The sequence below is a fragment of the Carica papaya genome, chromosome 6 (genome assembly GCF_054855325.1).
Source record: "Carica papaya isolate Zhongbai chromosome 6, ASM5485532v1, whole genome shotgun sequence".
Taxonomy (NCBI): domain Eukaryota; kingdom Viridiplantae; phylum Streptophyta; class Magnoliopsida; order Brassicales; family Caricaceae; genus Carica; species Carica papaya.
This window is the reverse complement of record NC_142314.1, coordinates 35,666,426-35,692,590: the sequence shown is the minus strand read 5'-3', so window position 1 is coordinate 35,692,590 and position 26,165 is coordinate 35,666,426. Positions and strand designations below refer to the sequence as shown.

The following is a 26,165-nucleotide window of genomic DNA, read 5'->3' as shown; positions in this document are numbered from 1 at the left end:
TCATATTTTATCGAATAGAAAATGTTGTTATCATATGAGGAGAGACTGAAAATGTTCAAATGTTTTATCTTTATAAAGGAGATTACTTAGGAACAGAATTATAAATTATACAATTATATAAACATCCATAATTATTAATAAACTTATATTTACAGGAAATTCATCAAATCGATAGATAGACTTTTGTATTTCGAGAGAAAATAAATCTCTACGTCGATAATACACAAACAAAAAGAATGATTAGGAAAAATCTAACAAAGAATTTAAATTCTTTCTATGAACAGTACATATATAATGTATAATTATATTAAGCATACGATTTTATCATATAGAATAATTCCGGGTAGGGCAGGGTAAGGTAGTATTTTTAAATAATATTTAATTGAGCGAAGACAACTTCGTATTCAAATTCATATTAAAATACTAAAAAGACAAGAAACAAAATACAATTTCATAAACAATAAAACCATCCCTCTCTGATCATGATGGGGAAAAAATCTAACTTGTATTTTTGTTTTTCTCCTTTCTTGATTCTCATCCCTGCTTGAATAGAACTTTTGTCAGACAGCAAATGCAATTTTCTCATCTCCCTTTTGGATTAACAATCTGTGAGAAGACTGCACTGTTGTTTAGATCATCCGAAGCTATGTCACTCAAGTCTTGTTCACTTCCAACACTGTGGTTAGCAGCATGGAATCCGACGTCTTGATTGCTTCGTACAGAGTCACCGGAGACACTTCCTTCTAATCGATGTGAAGAGCCATCTGCGGATTCTTGTAATTGTAAAGCAAATTCTAAGTTCCACAAGACATCGCCCATTGATGGACGATCTATACCTTGGTCAGACAGACATTTCTCAGCTGTATCTGCAAACTTTTTTAGACATTCCGGAGTGATTTTTCCTTTAATATGAGGATCAATGAGGTCTTCAAGAACACCCTTTCGTTTACAGTAAAGCGCCCAATCTGCAAGACTCACTTGTTCTTTAGGAAGGGAAGGATTCAAAGCAGGCCTTGCACATAAAGCTTCGAAAAGTACAACACCGAAAGAATATACATCTGATTTTTCAGTCAATTGTTGTCTTCTGAAATATTCAGGATCTAAATAACCAAAACTTCCCTTCACCACAGTGCTAACATGTCCATTATTCATGTTGGGGCCTGTTTTCGAGAGCCCAAAATCAGATACTTTCGCAACTCGGTTTTCGTCTAATAGAATATTAGTTGTCTTTACATCTCTATGGATAATTGTGTACTTAGCTCCTGTGTGGAGATAGTGGAGTCCTCTTGCTGCTCCAATGGAGATTTCTAGCCTTTGTTTCCATGAGAGATGAGGTTTCTTAGTGTTGTATAGATGTTCTCTTAATGTCCCAAGTGCCATGTAGTCATAAACCAAGCACATCTCTCCATTTTCTTCACAGAATCCAATCAAAGACACCAAATGCTTGTGTCTCAACTTGGAGAGCATCTCGATTTCAGTCTGGAACTCGTTCACACCTTGTTCCGAAGATGGATTAGACCTCTTGATAGCCACTTTGGTACCTCCATCTATAACTCCTTTATACACCTTTCCGAACCCTCCAACACCAATGACATTTGACTCATCAAAATGCTTGGTGCTATGTTTTATTTCCGACAGTGAAAACCGCCGACAAAGACCTTGGGCCAAAGTTGAAAGGTGGCTTCCATTGGTGCTCTTGCCTGAGATTGTTGATTTGGATGCTGATGTATGGGAGTTGGTGTAAATGGGTAGCCAGCTTGAGGTGTGTGAATCGATACCGGAAACTCTTTTTCTTCGTTGTTGGACGGCGAAACACACAGCACAGGTTAGACCGAAGGCCAAGGCTCCTCCAGTTGTAGCTCCAACAATGGCAGCTACATTCTTTTTCTCAAAAGATCTCTTTGGAATTTCTTGAACCTGCAAAGGTGATGGCTGAGGATTTGGACCAGCCAAGCTATTATTATCATTACTTACTTTGAAAATCTCTAATCCATTGAGTTGGGAATCCATGAATTCAGGCTTAGCTGCTGTTGATGGTGTCATCTGCAACCAAATCTCTTCGTCCCCATGATTAGCCTCGACGAAAATGGCGTAATCCTTATAAACAGGCACTCCACTTTCTCCGGACCACGCGATTATATCAGCCGGATTTGGATCAACCTGAGCTGTTTTATTATTGACATAGATGTTGAAAACTCTCTGATTCACCTTTGAAAGCTGGAACTCGCAGAAATGAAGCCTCACAAAGTACATGAAATTTGGTTGAACCTGAAACATCCATGTTAGATTAGATTTAACATTAATCTCAGCTGTTGGGCCTTGAGATCTTCCTGTTCTATACACATCTTGAGGAGCTGTATACAATGGTAGATCTCTGTATTGAATTCTAAACTTATCACCAGCCGCAACACTAACTCCTTCTCCAGCACCAAACACATAAGGTGTATCATCGTACCATGTCCTTTTAAGACCGCCGGAATCTTTGTTCGCTGGTATATTCTGTCCGCCAACATTTAATCTAAACATGGTTTCGAAGTTTGCAGTTTTGCCATCAACGGACTGGTCTGAAAATCCGACAAGAACTCCGGAATCAAACATGTCCGGCATCTCAACCAGTTCAATCCCATTAATAAAGGCGAAAGCTTTATCAGAAGGTGTGAAGGTGATGGTTAGAAGATCTAAGTCCGATGAAGCTAGAGAATATTCTTTAACGAGATAAGCTTGAGTAAGAGCTTGACAGGTGATTGCAGCACTGAAATTCTTGAGAAGGGTAACTCCATTGGCTTCCACAGCGAAGAAAGAGTTGGAGATGTTGAGACCACTGTAAGATGCAGGGTAAAAATGGAGTCTGAGAAAATACCTTTTGGTTGGTTTTATAGGAAGTTTGTAGGTTGATGGAGAGTTGAAAATCCTTGCAGTCATATATGGAATGGTGGAAAGAAGAGAAGGGTCTTGATATGATGCTGTAGCTTGAATTGAATTCTCTGCTGTAATGTATTTTGAATCAGGCTCCCATTTTCTTCCATCAAGATCTTCACCAGGAGACATGGCTCCACAACTCAGAACCAAATCGTGGCCTGACGCCACCGCCGCCGCCGCCTCAACAACATTCAAAACAACGTAAAACATAGTAAAATAAAACAAGAATCTGCTGTTATCACCCATGGTTGTTCGTTCAGAGAATATGGCCAGGGAGAAATTCCTCTCCGGCTTACAGGAAAACAAGAGAGATTTCCAGAAGCCAGAACAAGGTTTCCCTGTAAGCCAGAAACTATCAGAATCACCAACTTGTTTCTTTTTTTTCTTTCTCTTCCAATCTTTTTTTCTGGGTCTAATTTTTTTCCTCTAAAAATTTTTAATCTAATAAAACCACCTAAACCCAAATGGTTTTCATGCTTGCCTGGATCATCACCGAGGTGGAAAACCAGGCAAGAACAAGATCAAGAAGGTGAAGGTTGGTTTTGTTTTGTTTTATTTGTTCATTTTTTTCTTTTTGTGGGTTGATTTTTTGATTGATTGTTGTAATTCTGGTTTGAATCTGAGTCCAAAGAGTTGGATTGTTGAGAATGTAGGGGCAGTTGGGAATTGATGAAGGAGAGTGAAATTCGAAACAAGACAATGTTTGATTGGTTTATAATTATGGGGTATTGGAAACTTATACCAAAATCACACATAAGACAGCAATAATAGTGAGTAAATTATACCTAAAGTCTTAATTTACCCTAATCTATAACTATTTAATTTTAGTAAATTTGATCAGGAATATAAATTGAATTTATGAACTGTTTACTCTCAAGTTAAATCAGTATAATTGATCGAGAATTTAGATAATTATTCGGTTAATAATTGATAATATAAGTTAATGTGGAGAATTACTAATTTAATTAACTCAAAATTTCTCTTCTTAGGAAATTCCTGGTTTGATAATGTTAATGAAAGTTTTGCTTAGTTAAATTAGGAGTTAGTCAATGAATTCGTTTAGGATATTAAATTTTCAAACATATATGTATATATATGAAACAACAAAATTAGATGGTTGAATTATCCAAAATTAAATATCTTTATTTCGAGTAAAATATGTATGATATAACATGGTGGTACTAAATTTGCAGAGGTTGTATACCAAAGGTAACACTAATTCAAAAAAGGGCTTCTAAAAAGTACATCATCTATCATCCCAACAAGAATCATGATCCCGTAAATCATGTTTCGAAAAAAGAAAAAGAAGCAAGAACAGCCTCCGGTTTTCCTTTGTTACTTCTCCGGCGCAATCAATGCCAATATTGTCAGGAACTTTCTGTTGTTGTCTTATCTGCGATGACATCAAAGTATCAATTACGTCAATAATACACACACGATAGCAACAGCAAATAAAATACATATATATCATGACAATTGAGGTTTTAATCTTAAGTATCTCGCATAATGAAATAGAAGTTGGATTTGCTTCAAATTCCAGATAACAATTAGTCATTCTATGACTTCCACTTTTCAGATTTGCTCAACTCGTTGCAATGCATTCTCAAGTAATTTGATGCTCAATTCCATGCTTTTACTCAATGTTGTTTATACATTCATGACAATAAAGATTTTGCACGCTACAGAAAGGGGGCAGGAAGCTATCTACAATAATACCAACAGATGAAACCCGCTAAACATACATTTTTTCAGAAAGAACCATAACGAATATCCTATATTACTTGCTGCTGGCTTAGGTACGACAAGATTATCACAACAACAATTTCTAGATAATGTTTCAGTTGTCATCATTGGTCATGCTGCTGAAAACACCATATATATTGATTTGGCGGAAAACTAAATCTAAGTACTAAATGACTTCATAACTTAAAGAGATATCAAGGACAAATACGTTTTCTCACAAATAGATATTAGGAAAAAGGAAAGAAAAGAAAACTGGACATGCAAGCCAAAGAAAAGCAATACCATGTGCCATGCCCACTGATAGAATTCGGTCTATATTGTCCAAACGCCGTTGTATAGATTTCAGAAGGGTGTTCAGTGATGAAATTCTCTTTCTAACGCTAGAAATTCTCGCAGCGTGTTGCATGATAAATGGCGAGGGAGCATCTTCTAATAATTGATCAAGTTCTGTCAACATAGACAAATGAAGATTTATGCAAATAGAAAAGAAGGTTGGCAAGTTAATATGCTATCAGTTGACCTTCCTTTTTAGCCATCACATATTTACACAATTTTATCTTTGAAGGTGAGTTGTCCTGTCAGAAATCAAGCACATAGCAACTTTTGAATCTAGAAAATCTTCCAGAACAACAAAGAATGTAATAAAAAAATAGATAGCAAATAAAAAACACTTCATAACAGATCTAACTACACCCTTCAATGATTTTATGGTTGCCAGAAGGTCGGAAGATTTTGCCAGCTTCCAAAATGCTAAATTTTCCTTAAAGTCCAGAAAAAATTCCTGTTTTGCAATTTCCAAAACCCCTAAGCTAGGATTCATACAGCAATCCAAAATTAGTTTAAATAATGACAGCTAAATTCTAAATCCTAGAAGTGAAACTACATCAAACATATCCTCAAACTGCATATGTCAGCAAAATATTGATATCAAGGGAATAATAACGATTTCATCAAAGCCCCAAATTGTGGAAAGTCCTGCATAGCCCAAATTCTGAGAATCCAACCTAATCATTTTTTCACCGCACAGTATCTCAAGCATCATAGCATCACACAGTGGATAAACTAAACTACAACTGTTGCTGCTTCTTTGTCCAAATAAAACATCACACAAGCAATAGAGAAAAAACTAAGACTGTGCATTATAACTATAGGAGCAATGCATCATAAGATGTGAGAATTGAATGTATCAGCATGTGAACAAATATTCAACAAACATCAGTGGAACTTCAGGTGGATATAAATACAAGCAATAGGCATCAATCCCCTAAATAATATAGTCCAAGATTCAATCTAAACATAACCATATTCATGTTGAAAGTAGTGAAAAAGGGAAAGAAAAAACAAAAAGAGGATGAGCTCTTAACATAACTTTACTTCGATACTGCACAAATCATGTAAATGTCAAGTATCTGATGCTTTAACTAGATTAAGAGGAGAAAACAGAGAAATGAAACTAAGTGGGATCATTTATGAAGAATTATTTGTAAAATAGATTACGTGATATCACTTTTATAGTTTAACAATAAACAAATAAGTTGGCAATAAAATTGTTAAGAATCTAGAAAGATGCTTCTAGTGAAGAGTGTCTATAGACATTATAATAGCAGCTGAATAAATACTATCATATGCCCTTACCACAAAATTATTTCTCAATTTCTCTATACTCACAACTCATCTTCCACAAAAAGCAAACATGGAGAGAGAGAGAGAGAGAGAGAGAGAGAGAGTTGTGGGCTGTTATCCTATTTTCTTAAAAGTATCCCAACCTCAGTTCAAAAACTAGAAATTTCAGGAAACCTACCAAAAGGGCTACAAGTCACATTCATAAGAACAAAGAAGCAAGAAGACCCAATACATAAAAAGGACTTTTACCAAGTAGTTCAAATGAAGAAGGTGGAAAATCATGAATTAATTATCTGGACACATATGCTAAGAAAAAAGCTCCGTAAAAGTCTGAGGAAGGAGATGATATCATTACCGCGGGTGAGGCGATCAATGGCAAAGGCAAGCTGATCTTGGCTATCAAGAGTTTTTTGAGCTTGAGAATCAAAGCCCCTAATGACGGAGGAAAGCGTCATGGACAAACATTTGGCCAAAGCATCACTGTAGGTACCGAAAGACAATGTTACATTCAATTACTTTTTTCTGTCTGCTTAAAATATTTATGGAAGTTACCAAAACTCTCAGTACTATATTACATTTGTAACCAAAACTGCTGTTCTTTAATTGGAAAATTTACTCCTCAGGGTTTGCTATTATAACAAATATTGCATTTCCATAACTAATTTATTTAACTTTCAATGAATCAAAATAAGAATTAATTTACATTTTTTTAGTCTTGTAGCTACACAAAAGTAATTATATTCTATTTTAGTTCACCTAATAATCTATAAACTGATATATATCACTGAAATTCAAAATATATCCACTCATGACTGAGAAGACAAAGAAATATAAAATTAATACTTTTGATCTTTTTTTTTCTATTGGTTATGTAATTTTTACATTAAATATTTCTATCAATTTTAGAAATAAAAAATAGACAGCAAACTCTATATTATTCTGCAAAGTAAAAGTTTTCTTTTTCAGTAAAATGCAATTTGCCCCATCTAGAATTATACAAATTTTGGACAAGCACAAGGCAGATTTCATCAGTGAGACTGGAAAGACATTTTGTCACTGGAAGGAATACAAAAAAGCAATTCAAAGAAAAACAAAAACACGTCCAAGCATATAATAAACATCAAGCTTTAATTAAGAATTAACAAATGGCAAACATGTAGTAGGGGGGAGTTGCAGATCATAAACTAACTTAGATCAAGCAAGCAAAGCAGTCACCACTTTCATTAATCTCATCATGAAAATTTACAGCTCAAAAGTAAGACGAGATCTCACCCCTTGAAGCCCGACTCCATGGCCCGAAAACTTTAATTTTCTCTCTTGTTTCCCTCTGTTCTCTCCTTTTTTTTCTTTCAATCTCCTTACTCAGACCTGCTTCCTCTCACCGTCCTCGCTCTAGCTTTTCGGTCTCCCCAAAAGCTCGAAGATCCCCGGAGGAAATGAGAGACAAGGGAATCCTCTTCACCCGAATTCCTCCTTAACCGCTAAGTTCTTCCTCTTCGCTCTACTTTTTCACTTCTATTTTCGAAACTCTCTCCCTTCGCCCCTCCCTCTGTTTTCTCTCTCGTTCTTTCTGTTTTCTCCCTCGTTCTTTCTGTTCATTCCCTTCCTATTCCCCCTCGCCATTTCTCTTTTTATCTCATCTCCAGAACACCCAAAGAGAAAATAAGAGTCTCCTTTCTTCAACCTTTCTCTCCCTCACCCTCAATCTCACTCACTCGTCGAGATCAGCTCTGCCTCGTCCTCTTCTTCCTCCTTTCCAGCCGAATCACAGTAAATCTCATCGATCTCCTTCGATGTTCTTGTCGCTGAAAGAATAAATAAATAATTTTAACCAAAACGGTCCCGTTTTGGCACTTAGGTACTTGGGCTACGGCCCATCGAGCTAGGTCAAGAGTCCGGTCTATTTTAGTTTGTTCAAATATTATTAGGTAATTATATTACAATTGCGATTTTAATATAATATTTAATTAGATTATTTTACCTTCGATATAATTTTATAATTAATATAATTACAACTTATATCAGCAAAATTTTAATCAATTCAAAATTTTAATTAAATAGTTTATATATATTATTGATTTGATTTCTAAATTAAGAAAAAAATTTAGAACAAATTATAATATTTTTATTCTTGATACTTTATTTTAGAACAATTAACACTAACGTAACAACTCTTCGGGACAACTATTTGAAATCATAGTGAAAGACTCGATTTGTAATCTCATATTTGTTTTTCATCAAATAACGAGGAGTTGGGTCAACTATTCAATTTTAAGTAGTGAGAAAAATTCGCACGAATAAGATATTTTGAAGAACATATCCAGAGAAAATTGAATTTAGTTAGACAATATATAATTAGTAATTAAAGATTGAATTTTTAGTAAAGTACAAAATGTATCGTTAAATATTCAATATAATTGTACAAGATTTAGTTTCGATCAAGTAACAAATTCTAACTAATTAAAATGATTTTTTGATCAATTCAGAAATCATTTTAATTCCATTAATAACGAGGATTCGAAATATCACACACTGATCGATCAAAGAGAGATTCAACAACTGAAAAAAAAAAAAAAAAATCGATTCTTTGAGACCCTTCCTTTCTTCAAACGGGAAGAAGAGAGATAGAATCAGACTAATTCGAGATATTCCTCGATGACCCGACTATTTACGAAACATGAGATGCGGATGAATAATCGTCTATACCCCATAAACTTTCATTGCACCATTAACCCTCTTTATCTATTCCAATTAAAATAAATTAATCAATAAAAGATATTCTTTTTCCCTATTAAATTCACTTTATCTACACCAATTAAGATAAACCCACTTAATTTACCCCAACTAAGATAACTTAATCACTATAAAATTTTCATAGCGACCATTAAACCCATTAAACCCGTATTAATTACCCTAATTAAGATAAACTAATAACATGTTCTTTTGGGATTAAACATAATTAGGCGACTGAAACTTAGGGAATTAACATAATGTAAGCAGGATTAAAGTAACGGCTGGTTTACAGAAACAAAAATCAACCGTGTCGCAAAGACCTGTTTCTATGACTATTTGCCCGTTCCAACGAAACACCCAGCAATTTCAAATTTGAACACTGAGTGTCAGATACCTTGGGCAATTTCGTTAATCGATCGAAGAACAATCCATACTTTTTTTTTTCTAAATCAAATATCATACCGGTGCAATCTCAGCCGAAAGATGGTGATTGGTTTTTCTTAATCATTGTTTGATGAAAACATATCATCCGTAGGGAAATTCTTCATCACAGGTTGCACATAATTTTTGAAAAAATAATGGAAACAAGAAATTTTGAATTCAAGGAAATTTTTGAAAGATAAGTGGATGCAAGAGAGATCAGATGGTAGTGCATGATTTTGGATCATCACCTTGTAATGACAGAATTGGATTGATACACATCATCATCTACTCTCTTGCCTTCCTCTCCGGTTGTTTTCCTTCCTACTTCGAAATCACAGTTTCATGAAAGAAAACAAAATAAAGACGAAAACGAAGACGAAGACGAAGACGAGCAAAAGGCGATACGAATGTGAGGAATCAAATAAAAGGGAGTATTTGTCAATCACCACCAAGCGTCAACAAGCTGACGCATGTAAGACTGGGGCGACAATTTTTATCATCATCTTCCTTCTTCACTTTCCATTTCGCATGTTGACACTGAAATTATATGAGTCATACACCGCTAATCTACAAACGTATACATACAATGGCGCAAACAAAAGCCTATGGAGCAGACAGAAGAAAGATAGAGTCGAGCAATTGAGAAGGAGAGGGAAAGGTGCGGCATACAGATGAAAATTGGAGTATTTAAAGAGGAAATTAGGGTTTGCAGGGTTGCTTCAAGTTGGGCCGAAATAAATGGTAAAACTCTCTTATTGGGCTTTGTTGTTCTTATTGGCCCAACTTGTCTTTCTCATCTTCTTTACCTGTTTTTTATTTAAAATTCGTTTGATGTTTTGATTCAATACACTCTATATATATATATACATATGTATATATATATATACATATACATATATATATTGTTACAAATAGTTGTAAAAACTTAGAGTACTTAAGAGTTCTTCAAGAGACACCTATGACATCGTTCATGAAAAGTTGTTGAATATTATCAGGTATCCGAACATGTTGATGGAAACTTAGTTGTAAAGAGAAATTAACATTCGCCAATTAGTTACTGCATTTATTTTATTCTCGATAAGTATGTTGAATACAGACGCGTCAGTCCTATCAAAGTAAGTTCTTAATATCACGGACGAAGCCATCATGCGCATTGGTGAGATAATCTTTTTTGGTAAACAACTATACAGCCAGAGAGCTATTTATTTATAGGATAATGTTGTGGTGCCCGGCATTTCAAGTGAGTTGAAAATCGTCAAATGTCCCCCAAAGTTCGGCCTGCATAACCAAACAGTTACTAATCTTCTCGCTAGAACTTCTCCGGCAAACTTCATTCTCATCTTTAATAAGACCGCCACAGCAATAGAGGTTGGTAGTAACATGATAAGCTCCATTGGTGTTCACTCTGATCCACCCTGTGGGTGATTTCTGCCAAACAATAAAATCTTCCGATCTATGAGTCATATCTGAAATAAAAAAGAGATTAATAGGGTTAGATACAAAAGAAATATAATTTAATTATTTAATTTTAATAATTATTAAACTTTTAAACTAAGAAAATTCTTAATTGTTAGTAAGAATAATTGATTTAATTTAATTTAATTTTGTAAAATGCAGTTATTATAATTTAATGAATGAAACTAGTGTTTTAATGGAATTAAAATTAATCAAATTAAAATTATATTGACATTTTAGAAAATTCTTCACTATTTTTTGACTAATTTGTACATATTTTAATTGATTAAAAATAATTATTAAAACATACATATTTCAAACTAATTTATTGTTAAATTGTTTAAATACAAATTTAAAAGTAATTACTAATATATAATAAAAGTAATTGAATTTAAAATATTAGAGTTATAATATTTAAACTACAAAGATAAACCAATCAAATTTCCAAATATATATATATATATATATATTAGGTTTTTATTTTTATTTTTAAAATTTAAATATTATTTTATATTACATTATATGTTACGTGACACTCTATTAAATTATATTATTATATTCGTAATATATAAAATAAACATCAATAATATTACAAAATACTAATAAACAGAACTTTGATTAATCAAACACCGTTAAATTTGTAATATATATATATATGTATATATTTACAAACTAAATTATGGTTTGTGGGTTGGTAAACCGTTTTTTTTAACGGAAAAAAAAAAGCGTTATATTGGTTAATGTAGGCGTAAGTAATGGAATCTTCTATAATTTTCATTATTTATAAAAATAAAACCAACCATGCATAGATTCCAAAAAAAGATAATTCAGTTAATGATATGATATGATATATATATATATGTGTGTGTGTGTGTGTGTGTGTGTGTGTGTGTGTGTGTGTATGTATATGTATATGTATAGGTAGACGAGACAGAGAAATGTTAAAGCAAGAATATAGTAGCTAAAAAAGAAAAGGTTCCGAAAATGGCGAGTAACCGGCCGTTGATGATGAAACCAGCTAATGGATAGGCGTCACCTTCCAAGTTTTTCTCCTTGTTAAATCACACCCATTTCTGCCTCCGCCTGAGCTGGTTGGGCTGGTGCTGTTAAAAAACAAACCACCTTTTTTTCCATCCTCGGCAGAACCACCTCTCACAATCCACCCTAATTACTCCCACCCACATCCCCGTACATATATATATATATATATATATATAGCATCTCCCTGAACGCCGCCCCACCCCCAACCCCCATTCTGCACTTTTCGATCTTTCTGGGGCTTGGCCGCGGCAGTTCAGGCTGCAACGCGGCCGGCAGTGGGGGAGAAGAAGGAAAGAAACAATCAAAGAAAGAAAGTTTGGTTATGGGGAAACAAGGGCAGGAACGACAAGTGGGTTTGCAGAGTTCGGCGTCTTCTCCGTCGGTTTACAGCGAGGGTAGTGGTGATCACGATGAGGAGTTGCAGCAGATGCCATTGGTTCCGCCGAGGTTGAAGATGAATAAAAAAAGGTTGTCGAAACAGCTGTCCATGTGCGAGACGCCGAGGGATATTGCTTGGGAGAGAAGACGACAGCAGATTCTTCGACAGGAAAGGAGGAGAAGTATTAATGGATCGAATAGTAATAATAGTGAGTCAGACGATTTGACGGATGAAGATCTGCATGAACTCAAGGGTTGTATAGAGCTTGGTTTTGGGTTTAAGGAAGAAGAAGGTCAACAGCTCTGCAACACATTGCCGGCGCTTGACCTTTATTTTGCGGTCAACCGTCAATTTTCTCCGAGTCCGGTGTCAACACCGGGAAGCCGATCATCTTCGTTGGGGAGTCCCAGGATGAGTGATTCAGATTCTTGGAAAATTTTAAGCCCAGGTAAATTAAATTATCAAAAAAAAAAAAAAAAACAATTTTTGAATGTTATTAAATCAATTTAAAACGAAATCTGATCTGGGTTCGTGCGGGAACAGGAGACAATCCACAACAGGTGAAGACGAAATTGAGGCATTGGGCTCAAGCTGTTGCGTGTTCTGTAATGCAGTCTTATTGATCAAGGGTGGGATGGCTTGTACAGTTTGACTTAATTATAAATCTAGAGAGAGACAGAGAGAGAGAGGGTTAAATTTCTTAGGATCTTCCATGAAGAATTCCAGCCCCAAGAAAAGAAAATAAACAAGAAAATGCAGGAAAATAAAGATGGAGTGAACCAGCACCAATTAGGGATCTTCTTTTTTTTTTTTTTCTTTTTTTTTTTTATTTAATTTCCACAAGAAGGCCAATGCAAATCCACTGCCTTTGAAGACAAGAAATTATCTTCTTCTTCTTCTTCTTCTTCTTCTGTTTAGGGATTATCTTTGACTTTGAACTCATCTTCTTCCTCTGTATTTTTCTTTTTGTTTGGGTTAACTAATGTAACATCTTATAATTGATGGCTCCAGTAGAGAAGGCAAAAGTTTGGCCTGGAAAACTGGACGTTCGAGGGGACGTGCATGTGTATTACTACAAAGTTTACCACCAGCTTTAAGAATCATTAGATTTTTATAGTATCATCACCTCCCTCTTTAGACCTATATATCACCCCATATAAACAAACAAACATATATATATATATATATATATATATATTTATATTTGTATGTTTCTTTAGATTACATATATATATATATGTGCACTAATGCATGTACTTGTGATGAATTTCCCTTAAATAATATCATTAAGTATCATCCTTTTGCCCGCTAACTCCATTTCTTGTAGAGGCTAATTTGCAGTGGTCAATTCTTGTAGACAGGTTGACACCCTGAAATTAATGAAATCTTTAACTTATTTTTTCTTTTTCTTCTCCATTCGTTTCTTCATGTGCATGTAAGTATATATCAACTTTGCTGCAACTAATTAATTTGCTGAAATTATATATTCAGATTTATAATTATATATATATATATATAACATATTATAACAACTTTTTTTTTTTTAATATGTTTTTTTTTTAATGTAACAACTCAAATATATAATAAAATTTATATATAATGAATATTAAAGTTTATATGGAATTTAATTCTCTGTTTACTTCATGGTTCTGGTTTTTGTGTTTACTCTTCTAAGGTATTATCAAACGGGTCAGCCCAATTTAATTCGGGTCCAAACCAGCTCAATACCCAAATCGAATTCCAAGTCCATCCCGTTAATTAAAAAATATATATATTTTATATTTGCTATGATTTATTTTTCAATATTTTTTTAAATTACAATTTAGTATTTTTAATGTGTAAAATTTCTTTTATTTTTAATTAAAAATATATTTGAATAACTTAAATAATAATTCAAAAAATAACTTTAAGTTAGTAATAATTTTATTTTATTTTTTTGTTAAAAAATAAAAGAAAATTAAGTTATAATGAAAAAAGAAAATGCATATCAAGTACCAAACTTTTCAATAGTAGTTTAGAAATTTACCCCCAAAAAAAAATATTATGTATAGAATCTTATGAACCCATATGCATATATATATATATATATATATATATATGTGTGTGTGTGTGTGTGTGTGTGTGTGTGTGTGCATTGGGGACTAAAATAATAAGCAAAGTCATATATTGTTGCGTGTGAGATACTTGAATAATGGGTGGCTACAAGATATCTAGAACCTTGATTAATTAATTACATTACTATATATTATAATATAATTAAGGGACCAAGTTAATATAAAACTATAAAATAAAAAAAAAATATTGTTATAAGTGGAAAAATGATCCACAAGCACACCAAGATATATTATGTTAATGGAAGATATCAAAAGTTTGGTGTGAACCCAAAATTCTTGTATGAAAATTAAGGAAGAAGACATTACAAGGTAAATTATTGGTTGCATATGTCACTTGTAATTCTTTTTTTTTTTTTTGGGGGGGTTAATTAATTAATTAATTCCATTAATGAGTGGAAAAGAAGGATTGAAATGACATAACTAAAGAGAATTGTTAGGCGTGACTTGGGAATTTTATTTCACTTCAAGTCAAAATCCTAATTGCTTACGAAATTGATTTATAAAAATATCCTTAATTTTTCATATTTAAATCATGTTTATTTTTAAATTATTTTACCCAATATATATATATATATATTTTAGTGTTTTGATAAATAATTAATGATTTATTAAATGGGTTGTTCATAATTTTTTAAAATAATAATTTAAAATTTTTTATTGGGTGTAATTTTTATTTTTAAATAATTTATAATTGATTTTTTGGTTAAGAAAAACACCAAAATAATTATTTAACTATATATACATATACATATACATGTATATATATATATATGTAAGACGTTCAAATTGAAAAATTCCATTAAAAATACAAAATTAAATTACAATAAAACTCATGAATAATGTGTTTGGTTAATGGAATTCCCAATAATATTCAATTTGAGTTACGAAAGGAAAAAGCCAGAGCTTATCATGAACTCGTTTGTGCTAGTCTTAGTGGGGGCATCATTAGATATTGCATAGGTCTCCATATTGACTTCATATAATTGGACATACATATATATATATATACATACAACATATACATACACACACACAATAATGAATTGAATTGAATTGAATTTACGAAAGAACAATTGTTTGGGCATGATGGGTGTTCATATGAGTCATGGACTAATAATACATCATTGTAATGATATATGCTGAATTTGCCCTTTCCCTATACCTATATATATACATATTTTATATGTGTGTATATATATATATATAGTATTAGAGAATTGACAAACAGTTGTCTTGTGCAAATAAGGTCAAGCCAGTTTCTTCAACTATCGTTGTCAATTAATGAACATTTTTGCTTTTTTGTTATATGCACCATTGACTTTCTGTACGCTTCCATGGATATATATATATATATATGTGATGTATTCACACATACATATATATATATATATATATATATATATATTGCTGACAGTATGTCTACCCTTCTCTTGTTTCTTCTGGAAAAAGCTTAATAATAATAGACTCAGTCTCTAGATCTTTTAAAAAATCATACCAACCAAACATATATATACATATATATATATATAATAATCCCACTAAACACATAAGATAACCCAATATGCCTGCTATTTCAATTCCAAATTCATCATACATACATACATACATACATACATATATATATATATATATATTAATAATCTTATATAATATATAGCAAGCTGGTTAAATATTTTGGATGGTCATTTGCTTTTGTAATATTTAGTAATTAAGTTGTGAAGTAGGAGGTATATAATTTTTTTAAAACACAAATAGTTATTTAGATTTTTAATTTATTGTATATACTCTAAATAAGATAATACAATTTTTATAAAATAATTATACCCGTAAAAATATAATAGATTTTACGAGACTTACTATAACTTAATCACCACATCCGTACTAAATATTAATAAAATTAAATATTATAAATTAACTACTGTTAATACATAATACACATAAAATAATAAGTTATGATACAATTCTAATAGCATAACATAATAATTATATATATATATATATAAAATTAGTAATACCTATCCGGACCACTTTAGATTCTTCGTGTAAAAATATAATATTATATAATTATTCTCGTAAGACTACAAAAAAATAATATTCTTAAATTATAATATTATTTTTTATATACTATTTATTATTATTTTTATAATAAAAAATATTATATTAAAATTTTAACTTATTGTGATTATTTCATTAAAAAGAATTTAACCACCATAAATTTTTTTTTTACTAAAAAAATATAATAATTTTACGAGACAATAATAAATTAAATTATTAATTTAATTAAATCAAATTTTATAAATCAATCACTAAAAATTTATAATATATCAAATAGTAAATTCTATAATTTAATATTCATTCAAAAGTATCAAATTTTCGTATTGTATTAGAATGTTCCCCAAAAATTTGAACATGCTATTACTGTCAACTTTTGTTATATGTATATATTAGATATATGAAATATAGAAATAATGATAGCTCAACTTTTATATGATATGTTCTAGATGTATGCCTACCATGTCGCATAAAATATTTCGAAAAATAATTTTTAATATCAAATTGCACGTCAAATTTAAAGGTCAAATTGAATTATAATAATATATATTTTTTTATAATTTTTAAATTTTAAACATTATTCAATGAATCTAAAAACTTTAAGATAAATACTAAATAATTCCCATATATAAAATTAATAAATGAGACAAAATTTTAGATAAATAATTATTATAATATTTTAATTTTATTAATTATTAATTAAATTATATTAGTCATAATTAAACTTTTTAATTAAAATAAAATAATAATTAATCGTGCTTTTATTTCCCTCCAAAACAAAAGCTTGTCAAGAGCCCACTGCAACGGAAAAGAGGCAGAAAGAATCTCTGTCAGGTCAACTGTATTCTGACTTGCGGGTCCCACCGGGCCCACATTCCTATTTTTTTTTTAAAAAAAGAATCAACGGACAAGAAATCCTGCTTAGTCAACATTCTAGGAGCAAGTGTCCCGTACGATCAAATCTCTTTTCCACGTGGCACAAATCTCTGCCCTCCATTTTCAATTCCTATTGGTTGCTTGGGATGCTCCCAACCCAGAGTGGAATTGTGGACCCTACCTCACCCTATTATCTCTCCCCCCCCTTTTTTTTTCCTATTTATTTTTATATTTTGCAGCCACGTGGATTTTATATTTTTACGCTTCTCTCATTTTAAATTAAATGTAATAATTAGTTTAAAATTTTAAAATATTATATTTATTTTTAACTGAATTATTATTATTAATATTTAAATAAATTGTTTTAAAATTAAATAATAATAGAAAAAAAAAGCTGAGAGAAAAAAGAAAAGGAATAACTTGGCCTGCGGTGGGACCCACATGAGGATCTTTGAGAAGACGTCAGTTTTTCCTACTGCTTTCATGTTCATAACTGCAACAATGAACAATTCTCCCTTCTTTTCTAATTTCTATTCTTTCGTCTTTAATGGATTTATTTATTCACTTAATCTTATTATGCGATTGTAATTTTGTTTAGCTTTTGTAAAAGAATTTAAAAGACAGACTTTGTTTTCTTTTGAGTCAGAGGTAAAGTGTCCAGGGGGAGGGAGAAAGCAAAGTTTCCTCCTTTCACACCTTTCAAAATCCCAGCAATGGATAATCTAGGAGTTCTCTGTTCAAATTTTACACGATTTTCTTTTGTTTTTGGTACTGTTAATACTTTCTTTTTCTCCTTCCCGATCCCTCGTCAATACCCTTTTTGATTCATACTTATGAAAACGGTTCATTTTTCTCTTATCAGTAATCCTTGATCATGAGCTCATTGTTTCTGTAAATGGTTCTTGGAGTATGAAGAACAAGATTGAAATTTGAGCCTTACCCTCTTTGAATTGATGCTTTTCACGGACATAGGTTTTCTGGGTTTCTTTACTTTGCAGCACATGGTTCAGCCTTTTCTCTTATGAGTTAGTAAGTCTTAGGCTTTTAGATTTTAAGTTTGTAAGTTTTTCAGCCCTGGTTTCATCATGGTAGCATCTCCCTTTGGTGGCAGAAAATCCTGTTCGTAACTGGCTTTCAAGTTTTCCAGGATTAAGATCTAGTTTTTTAGGTTCTAAAGACTTAATTTTTTGTTTATGCTTTTTTGGTGATTTTCTCTTGGGTTTTGATGTTTATGTGATGCTTTCCCATATGGGTTTCAAGAAATAGGGGCCTTGGTTTTTTCCTTTTTGATGATTTTGTCTTTGGTTTTGCTTTTCCTATGATGTTTTCCCATTTGAGTTTCAAGGGTTTTAGGAAATAAAGGTCTGGTTTTTAGAGTTTCAGTTGGATGAAGATGGAGGGAGTTGAAGAAGCAAACAGAGCAGCTGTAGAGAGCTGTCATAGAGTTCTTACTCTTTTATTAAAACCCCATGATCAAGTTCAGCAAAGCAACTTAATGGCTGAAACTGGAGAAGCTGTATTCAAATTCAAGAGAGTTGTGTCTCTTCTCAATAGTGATTTAGGCCATGGAAGAGTCAGAAAGTTGAAGAAGTTCAAATCATCTTTGCCTCCCCATATCTTCCTTGATAGTCCTAGTTGTACAAGAATTCTTTCCCCAAAACCTCTCCAGATTCTCCCTCCTAACTTTTTTGAAAAACCAATACAAGAAATTGATCCAAAACCCAAATCTCTTCTCCAATTTTCCCAGAAAATGTTTCTTGACAATCAATCACTAGACCTAACCCCATCTATTAAACCTCCTCTCCAACTTACCCCAATAAAACCATCACAACACTACCAGTTCCTTCACCACCAGCAACAGCTAAAAAGGCTGCAAATGCAGCAGCATCAACAAGTGAGATACCCTGCTCATGATATGATTTACTCAAAGAATAATGGTGGGATAAACCTCAAATTTGATGGGTCCAGCAGCTGTACACCCACCATCTCATCTAATAGATCATTCATGTCATCTCTGAGCATGGATGGAAGTATGACTGATTTGGATGGGAGTTGTTCAAGCTTCCATCTTATTGGCATGCCACAGACATCTGACCAAATCTCTCAGCAATCAAGAAGGAGGTGCTCTGGTAGGGGAGAAGATGGGAGTGTGAAATGTGCAAGTAGTGGTAAATGCCATTGTTCAAAGAGAAGGTGAAGCTTACTTTTCACTTTTGAAATTTTCCAATCTGGTTATTCTTTATTTGCTTTCAAGAGAAATAACTCTGTTTTCTTCTTCTTCTTTTTTTCATTTATAGGAAATTAAGGTTGAAGAGATCCATCAAAGTGCCTGCCATTAGTAACAAGGTTGCAGATATTCCTCCTGATGAGTTTTCTTGGAGGAAATATGGACAAAAACCAATTAAGGGTTCTCCACACCCTAGGTACTTATATCAAACTTATAATTAACATGACCAAACTTATAATTAACAGGTCAGAGTTCTAAGAGATGGGCTAAATCTAGGTGATACTTTATTGGAAATTGGAAGAAGAAGAAAGAGAGATTAATAAGAATATTCAATTTTGATTTTTTGTAGTTAGTCACTAAAAATCTTCAAATATATAGGTATATATAGGAAGAAACACAGCTCTTAAAAATTTCAAATATATATATATATATATATCATAATTAACTCTAATATGTGAATCATTTAGGAAAACTCAAATAACACATATTTAAGTGTAATACATGAACTACTTATGAAAATTCAGAAGACATATTTAAATCTAATATATGAATCAGATATAAAAATTCAAAAAACATTAATTATTATATTCATAAAAAGTTTAAACATGTTGAAATTTGCAAATTATTATTTTCAACAAAAATTGCATGATCATTTTGGTTTTGGTGTTTCTGTTGAAATTTTCTTGTTGTACATGTTACTTTCCAGAATAGTTTGATGAATTTTGTTGTCTTGCTAAATTTGTCTATTCTATTTGTGTGTAGTTGCATCCTTTGCCATACATATATATATATAGGTCTTTGCTATATAACTATAAATATATATATATATATGCTGAATGATCAGAATGGATTAATTTCTAAAAGTTTGTGCTAATCAGAAAATGTGTAAGAACTTCCTGGACTTCCCAAATTGAACAGAGGAAGGCATCATTGATCATTTCCATTTGATTGGCAATGATATTTTTGTTTAGAAAATATTTCTTTTCCTAGAATTAGCAATCATACCTGATCATTCACAAGACATGTTATCCAATTTCTGTTAAGACATAGCTTCTGGGTTTTATCTGTAACATCTAAAAACCTACGAGCGAGTTTGACTGTTATAGCAATTTTTGTTCGGAGAATGTTGAGCTTGAGCTTGCCACATTAATCGCGAACACTAACTTTTTAGTTCTTAGATGATGAAGAGAATGTTGTGAACTCGAGCTTACAGTATACACCCTTTTCGTTTTAACTTCCGTAGCCACCAAGTTATTAAGTTTTGGGTGGAAAATCTGAAGATTATGCTATTTGTAATGCAGGGGATACTATAAATGTAGCAGCATGAGAGGCTGCCCTGCAAGGAAACATGTTGAGAGATGCTTGGAAGATCCTTCCATGTTGATTGTCACTTACGAAGGCGAACACAATCATTCGAGATTACTCCAAACTCAATCCGCCAACACTTGAAAATCTAGCTCAGAGCCATGGATGTTTCTCTTCCACCAAACTTCAGGAACTCACCTTCAACTGTTCTAATTCAACAAAAAACTGGTTGGTGTCTAGTTGTGCATTGCTCTAGTGTATATATATGTATAATATATATATATATATGTACGTAGGAAGAAACCAAGAGTATGAAGGAGCTTGATTTCTCTAAAAGAAAAACAAAAGTTTAGAGATTGGATGGGAACTTTCACCTGTGTAAAACCCAGGCATTAATGTTCCTTCTTGTTACCTTAGATTTTTGTTTTCTTAAATCCAAGACTTTAGTTTAGCAACTATGTAAGAGGCTGTTTGGCTATAACCTTTGTCTTATAGGACCTTGTACCCTCTAGAGTTTATATAAGCTTTTTGGCATGTGTAAGTTTATATATATATAAATATATATTTAAAATAATTATTAAACAATGTTGATAATACAAGCTTATTAGCTTTGTTAGTTTATTTATAATTTGCAATCATCTTAAAATTAAGCCTGCGTAAATTAGAAATCATCGTAAATATGAAATGAAATACTTATCGTAAAAAAGATGTAGGTCACGTAAATATAAATTTTTGGGTTTTGATTACCAAAAAATAGAAACTTTATAAATAAATATCGAAGATTGATATTTTGATGCGGTAACTTTAGATATATAGGGTTATAATTATTTACATTCTAAATGCGCTTATGATATGACACCAGTCGAACTCTTAACCTGTGTGTATCATTTTATAAAAATAGAATATGATGTGTATTATCCTCACACAAAAAAATACATAAAAGTATTTATTTCAACAAGCAATTCAATAGTTCTCTACATTTTCTTGGGTTAAAAATGTACGAATTTTTAATAATAGAAATTTTATGATATCTTAAAAATTTCTTATGATTTCAACCGGATTTTTATCTCGTAATTAATTAAATCTTAGTTTAAGATCGAGATTTTAATTTTAACTGTTGTTTAACGTTCATTTATGAGCTGTTAATGAAGAATAATATTAATTTTTTAATAAATATAAGATTTAAAACAAAAATTTTTATCAAGAATTCAACTATTTCTATTTTTTAGATAAATAAATATAAAGTAAGAATAGAATATTATATTAATTTAACTAATTTTATGTTAATACTTAAAATACTTTTTCTCAAAAATTAATTAATTAATTAATAATACTCAAAATTCATTTTAAATTCGAGCATATTTTTTTAATAAAAACAGCAGCTTTTATGTGTTTTATGTTGGAAAAAACAATATAAAAAATTGAAATATTATATATAAAAAATTATATGATTATATATATATATATATACATACATACACACTAATCACAAGTTTGGGCAGTCCAAATAAATGAGAATGGGTCACTTGTAATAATATTAAAAGGCCCATATTAACTTCATCTAAAATAAATAACTTTATTATAGGCATAATTTAAGAATTAAATAATCAATTTATTTGTAATTAGATAGTTAATATGTTCATTTATATAAAATATTATGGATTTGAATTTTGTTATATATATATATATATATTTTTAAGAGCTTAATTTTATATCTACGCGTAATTCTTTTGTTTATTATTATAATAAATTTGATCTGTAAAATTGGATTATAGTTTTAATGTTCTTGACTCTAATTATCTTTATAATTGTTTTAATATAAGTATTTACTCGTTGGTTAGTAAAATAATAAGAAAATTAAATGTGAAATTCATAATTAACCAATAGAATTAATACAAAACTTATTTTCTAAATAAACTTTCTCTACTTAACTCACAATCAACCTGTGATTGAAAATAAGGTAATTTAAATAAATAAACTGATTAAAACACTACAGAAAATATTTTGATAAGATAAAATTAATTCAAGAAAAGATATCGACAAAAAAGTCATGAGTTATATTCATAAATAGATACAAATTCTCTATTCAATAAGAAGGTTGAAGAACTTTACAAGTCGATAAGGTATAAAATTTTGAATTTTATTTACTTCTACTTCGAATACAACGAATACATAAGGTCTACTTATAGATGTAAGTCATTAAAGTTACAATAGAAAGTAAGCTTCTAAAAGATTTATATTACTTCTATAAGAAAATAAATAATCACATATATTAGTGAGATGTCACATATATTAGTGAGATGTCGTCGCACATGAGAAGATCTCTTGATTTGAATTTCAATATAAAAATATAAAGATTTAAAGTAAATTCATTTATAGTATTATGAATCAATCCACGTTTAGATAAGGATAATATCTTAATTACTTAAGAGTTTGAAATGAATCCGTTCACGATCATGTACAATAAGTATTACTGATTTTTTTTACATGTTTAGTATACCTCGTTGGAAAGATGTTTTGGCTCAGAAAGATATTATCAAATTTTCTTTTGATTGATTCCCCGTAATCCTTGATTTTGTTGTCATTTGAGATGAGATGAAAAAGGAAAAAAAGTTCTCTTGTGTGAGATAAAATATCTCATTGATTTTTGTTACTATCACCAGATTCTTTGTTGCTCTTACGAGATTCTATAGTGCGGTTATGAATGTTAGTCGTGCTCGTATTTCGAGATTATATTGCCATTTTTGTTATATACAATGAATTTTGAATAAATTTAAAATAGATGCAAAATTAGTTTATAAAATAAAATATGATTAAATTATACACATTAAAGTATTACATTGATAAAACAAAAGTATATAATTAAAATAAATAAAAGTTGAGGAAAATAATAATAAAGTTTCTGAATATTAATTGAACTAATTATCCCTGGAGCTTAAATTGATAGGAGATGACTTGATGAATTATTTATATTCTAACACTTCTCTTTATGCATAAGTTTATTGTGTTAAAAATGTAAATCATACGTAAATTCGTTAAATTTTAAGTAAAATTATTATTTTTTATTTTAAATAAAAACGAGAGAATTAAAATTTGCACATAAAAAATCTGGTTCTGCTAACATAATAAATAATTGATTGAATCGATTATCCAAAAAAAAAAAAATTTATTATTTATCAAACATAAGACATGATATTTCATCTGAACTTTAAAATCAAATATATATATATATTAATTTGTTCAACTTAATCACTGTTTAATTCATTATTTATTTTATAATTTAAATTTATGATTCTTGAATCTATTAATTTCCGTTATAATAGAAGAATCATGCATGCTTCCAAAAATTAATAAAATAAAAAATTTAGATTAAATTATATTAAAAATGTAAAACAATTTTCATTATGTGTCAATTAAAACCAACTTATATTTAAATAATATTTTTTCTTAATTTATGTAATTACAAAACTTGAATAGATACTCATTAGAAAGTTTAAGTCTTAATCTAAATAATTATAAAATTACCATAAAAATTAATTTAATAAAATTCGAATTACACCTAAAAGAAATCAAGTGAAAAACACACCAAAAAACCACGAGAGCTCAATTCTTCAAGTATTTACCAATCCGAGTCTCATTTCACTTTTTATTTTACAACCGTCGATAAGAATCTAATCCAACGGTTGAGATTTAAAATATGACTACTGGTAGTAGATCCTCGTCAAAGCCTCTCCACCAATCAGCGCTCGCCATTTCTCCCTCATCTTGTTATATAACCGTCTCTCCTTCCGCTAACCGTCATTGCTCATTATTCTCTCTTTCTCTCTCTCTCTCTCTCTCTCAAGGCAGGATTGTTGATATTCGCTTCGCATTTTCGATTTCGATTCTCGAATCAGTTTAAACTCATGGCGACTGTTACTGATTCCGCGGTGAATTCTCAGCTTCCGGCTGCCGGAGTTACCGCCGTGGAGCAGAAGAAGACGAAGGCTGCAAGGGAGGCGAAGGTAGCGAAAGCAGCTGCGCAGAAAAAGGCCAGATCATCTCCCTCGCATCCTCCTTTTCTCCAGGTACCGTCATTTGGAAACCCTAGGTTTATCGCTTCAGATTCACTGTCGCCCCGCGGTTTCGTGTCGTTGAATCTAACTCTTGCGTTTTTGTATCCGATTTCTTTTGGCGTTTTCAGATGATTACAGATGCAATTGTGGCGTTGAAGGAGAGGACAGGGTCGAGCCAGTACGCGATCACGAAATTCAACGAGGAGAAGCACAAGCAGTTGCCGTCTAATTTCAGGAAGCTTTTGCTGTTTCATTTGAAGAAATCTGTTGCTTCTGGTAAACTCGTGAAGGTCAAGAACTCATTCAAGCTTGCTCCTACTCGCTCCGCTCCCGTCAAACCTGCTTCTGCTCCGGCAAAGAAGCCGGCCGCTGTGAAGCCGAAGAAAAACAAATCAAAGGCTGCTAAGACCGCCGCGGCCAAGCCAAAACCGAAGGCTAAGCCAGCTGCAAAGCCGAAAGCCGCGGCTAAACCAAAGGCCGATGGTACTTCCGTCGCAAAGACCAAAACGGCCGTGAAGCGAAAGGCGAAGACTGTAGATAAGCCTGCCAAGGTTGCAAAGACAACAGCGAAGAGCACGCCTGGGAAGAAAACTGTCAAGGCAGTGAAGCCGAAGAAGGTGGCTGCTAAGAGCGTGAAGAAGCCGAAGAGTGTGAAGTCTCCGGCGAAAAAAGCTCCGGCAAAGAAGGCGAAGAAGTGAGGCACCGTGTTTAGCAACAGATGATTAAGGGGTAGCCATGTAAATTCCGGTTAAGCTAGGGTTGTTTGGCAGTAGTGACAACTGTAATCTGATTTTTTTTTTTTTTTTTTCTTTTTGGTTTTCTTTGATTTTACTAAATAGGATTAGCTGTACGTGGAAATTCATTGTATAATTTCGTACGTCTGATATTTTTTTTTTTCTTAGTTATGATTGTGATCATATACTTACTATTTCTGCAACAAAATGATTGGTGTGTATCGAATCGTCTGCTTCACGCCATTCAAAAACTCTCACCCATTAAGCAAAATACACAACAATATATATTATAGTAAGACCGTGTTATATATAAATGCCAGAAATATATATTATAGTTACACAATGTATCTCCTTGTCAAATTCATCAAATTAGAATTATGTTTACTTACATTACATCCGAACAGGATAATAATACCAATTTCAAAACCAATAAAGTAATATAAAAAACACAACCATAAAGTTTAAAAGATAACTCATATCAGCACG

General features: G+C 31.6%; 5 protein-coding genes and 2 non-coding genes across 7 annotated transcripts; 3 read left to right on the top strand and 4 right to left on the bottom strand.

Moving 5' to 3' along the window:
* Positions 1-537: 537 nt before the first annotated feature.
* On the bottom strand, positions 538-3,529 carry ANX1 (Malectin/receptor-like protein kinase family protein). The gene has a single exon (XM_088221902.1). The coding sequence runs from the start codon at positions 3,163-3,165 to the stop codon at positions 583-585; it is 2,583 nt and encodes an 860-aa protein (XP_088078028.1). The 5' UTR covers positions 3,166-3,529; the 3' UTR covers positions 538-582.
* Positions 3,530-4,041: 512 nt separating this feature from the next.
* On the bottom strand, positions 4,042-8,147 carry LOC148253599 (SNARE-associated protein-like protein). Its single transcript, XM_088223026.1, has 4 exons — positions 7,558-8,147; positions 6,641-6,765; positions 4,945-5,109; positions 4,042-4,312 (listed from the first exon to the last, which is right to left on the bottom strand). Exons 1-4 carry the CDS (start codon positions 7,575-7,577, stop codon positions 4,287-4,289), a joined length of 336 nt encoding a protein of 111 aa, XP_088079152.1. The 5' UTR covers positions 7,578-8,147; the 3' UTR covers positions 4,042-4,286.
* A 1,504-nt stretch (positions 8,148-9,651) lies between these two features.
* LOC148253598 (small nucleolar RNA Z195/SNORD33/SNORD32 family) lies at positions 9,652-9,734 on the bottom strand. The gene has a single exon (XR_015812978.1). It is a non-coding gene; the product is annotated as a small nucleolar RNA Z195/SNORD33/SNORD32 family (small nucleolar RNA).
* Positions 9,735-9,855: 121 nt separating this feature from the next.
* LOC148253597 (small nucleolar RNA U31b) lies at positions 9,856-9,948 on the bottom strand. Its single transcript, XR_015812983.1, has one exon. It is a non-coding gene; the product is annotated as a small nucleolar RNA U31b (small nucleolar RNA).
* A 2,020-nt stretch (positions 9,949-11,968) lies between these two features.
* On the top strand, positions 11,969-13,148 carry LOC110811928 (uncharacterized). The gene is made up of 2 exons (XM_022038559.2): positions 11,969-12,764; positions 12,860-13,148. Exons 1-2 carry the CDS (start codon positions 12,260-12,262, stop codon positions 12,937-12,939), a joined length of 585 nt encoding a protein of 194 aa, XP_021894251.1. The 5' UTR covers positions 11,969-12,259; the 3' UTR covers positions 12,940-13,148.
* Positions 13,149-17,851: 4,703 nt separating this feature from the next.
* WRKY39 (WRKY DNA-binding protein 39) lies at positions 17,852-21,475 on the top strand. Its single transcript, XM_022038581.2, has 3 exons — positions 17,852-19,551; positions 19,656-19,781; positions 20,887-21,475. Exons 1-3 carry the CDS (start codon positions 18,746-18,748, stop codon positions 21,032-21,034), a joined length of 1,080 nt encoding a protein of 359 aa, XP_021894273.1. The 5' UTR covers positions 17,852-18,745; the 3' UTR covers positions 21,035-21,475.
* A 3,209-nt stretch (positions 21,476-24,684) lies between these two features.
* On the top strand, positions 24,685-25,905 carry LOC110811938 (uncharacterized). Its single transcript, XM_022038570.2, has 2 exons — positions 24,685-24,957; positions 25,074-25,905. The coding sequence occupies exons 1-2, from the start codon at positions 24,796-24,798 to the stop codon at positions 25,641-25,643; spliced, it is 732 nt and encodes a 243-aa protein (XP_021894262.2). The 5' UTR covers positions 24,685-24,795; the 3' UTR covers positions 25,644-25,905.
* The last annotated feature ends 260 nt before the right edge of the window (positions 25,906-26,165 follow it).

Bases quoted from the DNA above. Each gene is read 5' to 3' on its own strand.
- ANX1 (XM_088221902.1), bottom strand. From the start codon at position 3,165: ATGGGTGATAACAGCAGATTCTTGTTTTATTTTACTATGTTTTACGTT.
- LOC148253599 (XM_088223026.1), bottom strand. From the start codon at position 7,577: ATGGAGTCGGGCTTCAAGGG. The intron at 5,110-6,640 runs GTAATGATATCA...CTATGTTGACAG, and splicing joins CATTGATCGCCTCACCCGCG to AACTTGATCAATTATTAGAA. The intron at 4,313-4,944 runs GTATTGCTTTTC...ATGTCATCGCAG, and splicing joins ATCAGTGGGCATGGCACATG to ATAAGACAACAACAGAAAGT.
- LOC110811928 (XM_022038559.2), top strand. From the start codon at position 12,260: ATGGGGAAACAAGGGCAGGAACGACAAGTGGGTTTGCAGAGTTCGGCG. The intron at 12,765-12,859 runs GTAAATTAAATT...GTGCGGGAACAG, and splicing joins TTGGAAAATTTTAAGCCCAG to GAGACAATCCACAACAGGTG.
- WRKY39 (XM_022038581.2), top strand. From the start codon at position 18,746: ATGAAGATGGAGGGAGTTGAAGAAGCAAACAGAGCAGCTGTAGAGAGC. The intron at 19,552-19,655 runs GTGAAGCTTACT...TTTCATTTATAG, and splicing joins TGCCATTGTTCAAAGAGAAG to GAAATTAAGGTTGAAGAGAT. The intron at 19,782-20,886 runs GTACTTATATCA...TTTGTAATGCAG, and splicing joins AAGGGTTCTCCACACCCTAG to GGGATACTATAAATGTAGCA.
- LOC110811938 (XM_022038570.2), top strand. From the start codon at position 24,796: ATGGCGACTGTTACTGATTCCGCGGTGAATTCTCAGCTTCCGGCTGCC. The intron at 24,958-25,073 runs GTACCGTCATTT...TGGCGTTTTCAG, and splicing joins CGCATCCTCCTTTTCTCCAG to ATGATTACAGATGCAATTGT.